The 6,096-nt window shown below is 35.2% G+C and overlaps 1 protein-coding gene across 2 annotated transcripts in view; it reads left to right on the forward strand.

Annotated features, from left to right (window-relative positions):
• BMPR1A (bone morphogenetic protein receptor type 1A) overlaps nucleotides 1-5,199 on the forward strand; it is a 79,468-nt gene extending 74,269 nt beyond the window's left edge. For both annotated transcript variants that reach the window (XM_027734617.2, XM_027734616.2), the window contains one exon: nucleotides 365-5,199. In XM_027734617.2, coding sequence (XP_027590418.1) covers nucleotides 365-490 — 126 coding nt within the window. In that variant the 3' untranslated portion in view covers nucleotides 491-5,199. The remainder of the gene's footprint in view (nucleotides 1-364) is intronic.
• Nucleotides 5,200-6,096: the final 897 nt, after the last annotated feature.

The following is a 6,096-nucleotide window of genomic DNA, read 5'->3' on the forward strand; positions in this document are numbered from 1 at the left end:
TTTGGACTGCTGAAAGAACTGTTGGCACATCTTAATTTTCAATGAAAAAATTCTCCACAGTTTTCCTGACATAAAAGTGGAGATTTTTCTGCTTATTACTGCCATTTTTGTATCACTGTTCTTGAGTTGTAACGAGAAGTTCTGGTAATGCATCTTTGGGAAACTAAATCAACACTTTAGTTGACTTTAGTTTTTTTCAGTAGACCTGTTCATAATAGTTTCCTACCAACAGTTTTGCAGAAAATGTAGAAGTTGCACGTTTGGACTTAAGAATTGTATAATTTGGCCTTGATAGTGAACTAAAATTATACATCTCAGATCAGGCAGTTGTTACAGTACTGTTCTTTTGTTTTTCATTTTACAGTGTTTAAGAGCAATATTGAAGTTGATGTCTGAATGCTGGGCTCACAATCCTGCCTCAAGGCTCACTGCCTTGAGGATCAAGAAGACACTTGCCAAGATGGTGGAATCCCAAGACGTAAAGATTTGACATAGGAAAATGACTTTGGAGAGCAAAGCTGGACTCCTAGATCTGCTCACTCAAACGTGGGTGAGGAAGATAGAAATAGGAAAGAGGAAATAACTGAGATTCAGTGTATTTTCTCAGCACACTTCTACAGGCTGCTAATCAAATCTTTCAGTACTTCATAGACCGTGATACTGAGAGCCTCTCTACACTACATGCTACGGATATGGACAGCCTTGATGAAATACACGGTTTGGTTTGGTTTGAGCTGCATTGAGACTTCAATCATGCTTAATGAGTCTCCAGTAAAACTCTGGGTACTGAATTGAATGTTCAGATTACAGTGCTTTCTGTGAAAGCCTAACAAGCTATATGGATTCAACAGAGATGGAGAATATAAGCTCTTTTTTGCCTTCTACCTGATAAAACCTAGTCAATCCATACCAAGTTTTTGTGAAAGAGCCTGTAGGTTATGAATCTGTTTGTGATACTACTCGGTTTAACAGTTCCTTATGCCTTTATGTGTGTGCCAGGATTATTTTGCTGTCATTTGGAATATATAAGAAACCATTTAAATGAACAAAGTTTTTATGGTCAGGGTTCCATGCATTTTGTGGCTCTACAATCAGAGATTTGCTGCAGAATCTTTGCCATTAAGTTATCTTCTGAAATCTCAGTTTTAATTGCATTTCTGTTTTTGTTTTAGTCACAACGAGAACTGCAAAAATGTGAACCATTAATCAGTTCAGGAATGCCTACCTAAGTCTATAAAGAGCTTGAAACAATCTCTCTTGAGGTGTAGGCTGCCTCAGTCATCTCACTCATGGTCTAGTGAGCTCCTTAATTGGATGACTATGAAAGTTGGCATTTTTTTCCAAAATGCCACACGCAACCAGCATTTTTGCCACAGAATACTTTACATCTTAGCAAAAAGACCATTGATGATGTGCTTTGCCTTTCTACTTTATTGGGACTCACTGACAGGTGCCTGCCACACTCTGAACTCTTTTCCACAAAGGAGGGGATTTGTCAGCTGTAGGAGCATGTTTTTTCATCATTTGGCAAAAGTAGGCAGGAGATAAGTTTTGAAAAGCTTGTGAACAAGTTTGTTTTACAGGCACAAAAGAGGGAAGGCAGGAAGCACTGGGTGCTCAGAAGACTAGAGAATACAGTAAAGGTCAGGACCAGGAGAACTGAATACATGAACTCTTGAAGATCCACAAGGTGCAGAAGATTTTGAGCTGCTTGCCCTGAGGTTAAACACAGGAGGCCACATCTGTGGGCCACTTAGTGCACAGTTACAAAAGTCAAGATTTGAAACAAGGTAAATCAATTGATGTTTTAAGTTCTAGTTAAGGACATTTGGGAGAAATGGCTTTGAAATGAATTCATACAGTAAGTTGCATAACTGCAAAATTTGGTCTTATTGTGCCAACTATTTGGCCTGCACAGGAAACTGTAGTTCCCTCCTTTTTGTCACTGACCCACACAAGTTGATTAAAAGCCAGAACCCTCCATGAGGTTACTGTAAGGCAGAATTATGGATTTATAACTCCTTTGGCACTTCTACTTTGAAGTTAGAAAGTAGTACCATAACTCAAGCTGAAGCTTCAAATGCATGAATCATCTGAAGAATGAACACACAGTATTGGAACCATTGAATCTATTTGATAATTCAAGTGCCTATAACTTTGTACTGTAAGTCTTGTTCTTGGTAACTTTAAAAAGGGAAGTTATTTATACAGTGTGTTTTGTGCTTTAGTAAAAAAAAAAAGCCAACAAAAACCTAGTTCTAGGTACATGTGTACAATTAGATACATGCACACACACACACACATGCCATAGTCGAGATTTGAAGAAAAAAGTTGAGAATAATACTAAAATTGATGAAAAAATGTTAAAACTTCAGATTGATTTATGCCAGATTATTTGTTGTCTTAAAATATGTACACGGAGATTGTTTTGATATGTGTTTAAATTTCCCTTGAAAATACAACTGATGGAAAGCAATGTAATGCAGAACTAATGTGATTTGTGAACAATTACAACCTTCTAGCATGTTACTTTTTGTTGTTTTAATCCTGTAGTTCCCGTAATGTAAATGGTCAGGCAAAAGATTGCAGTATTTTTATTTTCTATTGTGATGTACAGACTTTATTTAACAGTTCTACATATTTTATAGAAAACTAGCTATTTCGAGGGACATTTCTTTTTTTTTTTTTTTAATAAAGTCATTACTTTTGTTTAGTAATGCCTTTAAGTATTAATATGTATTCTGGCTGAGAAGTTCATAGGTGTGTCAACTATGGTTTTAACTTATTTGAAAACAGCAAGAGATATATGATAATGTGCCACAATCCTCATGATAAAGGGCTTTTAAAAAAAAAAGTTTCTCCGTCCATTGCCAAGAAATAGATGATGATTTTGAAATTGTGAATCATGTCTTCGCACATAATTTTTGCACAGGTAGATGGAAAATGTTTGGTATAAGCCAAATAAAGTAAGGGTAGGCTTTTTTTTTTTTTCCTTCCCTAGGATTTTTATCAATAAGAAGGAAAAAATGATTTTGTAGGTACCCTGCTAGCTTAAACTTTCAAAGCATGGAGGTCTGTTTAAAATAACCCGTTCCTATTTAAAATATTGTTACTTCTTTTAGGAGTTGCCACGTTGTTATTAGCTGTAAACTTGTTTTGTGTATTCTTTTAGTTCGTTTTTCCCAAGTCTTCAGGAAGCCCCTGCTGGAAGCATGAATTTCAACAGTTTATAATTTCCCCCTTGTTTTCTTTGCCATTGTTTAGGCATTTGCAAGGCAATAGGATGGTGATCTTTGGTTAGACATCTTAGGACCTAAGCTGATTTACACATTGATGTCAAGTTAGCCAACTGTTGCAAAGGTGGTTTTTTTGAGAGAAAAAAATCTTTTTGCCTTAAACATAATTTTTCAGCACTTCAGTTACGAGGTTCATACTCAAAAGTGTCACACATATGTCATTTTTATGGTCCTGAACAGGAGCTTCCTTGATTCCCTGATACCCAACAAAATGTTAACACTAAAGTATGTGGTTGCATAAAGCACTTGAGCACATACCTGTGTTCTGTGCAAAGTCATTCACTGTTTGGAGCCTAAGTGTGTCTGTATGGATATTTTAACAATCATTTGGGGAAAAAAAAATATGCTCAAAGCTAGCCCATTAATTTTTACGTAATTAAGCACAATTAGTGCAGACTCTAAAGGTAAATTGTTCCTTCATGCAATGCTGTTGAGTTCAGAAGCCTTTAAGGTCAGGGAGGGTAATAGGATTCATCTATTGGACTGTGATTAATCTCATGTTCTTGGTCAATATTGTAAGCATTTGTCATCCAAAGAAATGTCCTCCAGAACAGGCAAAGGTGACTTCTTTCTTTTTTTTAATGCAAATATCAAGTGGGTGGAAAATATCTTGGGGACTATCAAGACTGTGCCTTGGAAGTTCTTAAACACTCATATGGAGGGATTTTTTGTGTTTATTTAACTTGCTCCATGTGATTTCAGTTAGATGGAAAATATTTTGAGTCACTTATATAATTCTTATTGTTACAGCAACTGAAAGGAAATTTTTTGGTGTCCCTGGTTAACTTCTAAATTCCACAAGAAACATGATATTCCTGCAGAAAAATGTGGGCTTACATTTTCAGTTTATTCTGAGTTTCACTTAATGTAAATTTTCCTCAAGAAACATACAGCTTTCCCAATATCCTTCACTTTTCCCCAATTATTTTCTTAGTCAGTGTTTTTTGAGGTCTTGAATAAAATGTAAAATCAATATTTTAAGTTACCTCCATAGTAGTCTAGAATAAAATTTCAGATCTTGATTTGAATGACCATTTGAATGTGTTTATAAAACAAATCATTTGGATACATTTTTGTCTACTTTATCTTCACAGACTGTATTTTAGTGGTCTAAAATGTTTGAAAAGCAGAGATATAAAGTTAAAAAACATTCTTTTGCTATTGCAGATATTTTTAAAGGGAAGTTACGTGCTCATTTTCCGTGAAATATTCGAATGATTTAGCCCTTCCTCATTCTCCTGACAGTGCCTCTGAGTCAAAAGTCTTTATCCTGTGCCCACAGTCTTTATTCCAAGTAGGGGTGATGTGGAAAAGCAGCTGGCAGTGTTGCACGATATGGTGCTTTATGGAGCCATGGTGTGCTAGCCTTGGTTGTACAGCAGAAGTGGAGTGCACATAACTTCTGATTTTTTTGACAAATCTAATGTAATTGTTGCTTTGTAATGTTCTGCCGTTGAATGCAATTATAGAAGCCCACCCACATCACGTAGTGACGTTTGTGCTCTGACATGACATGCCCAAAATGAAATGTACTATATTGTATACAAAGAAGAAAAAATAACATTGTAGTTAACCTAGAGAAGATGTAAATAAACTATGAAAGAAGAGTGGAACGAGACAAATGGTCACACTCTTGTGTGTGTTATATGCCAGAAGTGTAGAATACTATAAAAATGTAACACACTAATGTATTTTGTACAGCATCTGCTTTAGAAGGTGCCTTATTGAGTTTACCATGAATTGCTTGTTCTGTACACAGATTATGTCCAATGTATCATTTTTAAGTAAATAACCTTATTTTAGTACACATTAGTAATGTGTTTTGTTACTATAAGATTTTGCCTTAAAAATGTAATGACTTGGAAATCATAATACTGTAACTAAATAATTCCCTACTTTTTAACACCTCGTTTATGGTTTGGTTTTTTCCCCCAGCCTTTGAATAAGTTGTTAATGATCACTTTCATTGTTCAGTGATGTTCAGAATTATTTGGTGCTTTATAAGTTCAGGCTCTTTATTCCTTGCACTAAATTTGGGTGCAACAGTAAAACCAGTGTTTCCTTCTCCTGATTTTTATCCCTGTCTTACAGCAAAGCCGGAAGCAAGTCAAATAATACTTTTATTTGAACATATGCAAGTTCACTACATGTTGGTTTTATCCATATAAATTTTCCTCAAGCTCATCAAGTAAAAAGAGAAAAAAACAAAGGGAGGGGGGGATTATATGATGGCTTTTTGTTCCCTCTGCGTACAACATTCTTTTTGTGTAGTAATACACAGCTTGAGAGATTTGAGCTTAATATACTTACGTACTATTGATTGCAAAATTATGCAGGTCCTTCTGTATAGCCTGCTAAATTTACTCTGGTTTATATGATTCAAGCAAATGAAGACCATTCAAGGGGATATCTCACCTGTGAGTACACAATTATATAAAGTGTCAGAATTTGTTTTCTCGTTGCAGAAACGTATCGGCTTCTACTCTCTGTAGAGTTCAATTTTAGTTTGCAAGGAGAAAAGAAGTAAGATCAATTCCTGTTCTCTTTTTGCCTTTAATCAGGAGATTTAAATATGTTTTTTTACATTAGCTAGAAAGTTTTGTTATCTGAACATATTATAAACTGATATCAGTATATTATAAAGATAATTATAAACCTTATTTGTTCCCCCTGTACCATGAAGTGTTAAAATCTTGCAGTAGAGTTCTGGAAAGTACAGTGGAAGACTAGCCTATGTAGTTTCAAACCTTTTTTTCCTTAATACCAGGAAATTAGACTGCACAAAGTTTTGGTCTCCTTG

Source organism: Pipra filicauda, unplaced genomic scaffold, assembly GCF_003945595.2.
Source record: "Pipra filicauda isolate LSUMZ 115617 unplaced genomic scaffold, ASM394559v2 scaffold214_size1419223_pilon, whole genome shotgun sequence".
Lineage (NCBI taxonomy): Eukaryota > Metazoa > Chordata > Aves > Passeriformes > Pipridae > Pipra > Pipra filicauda.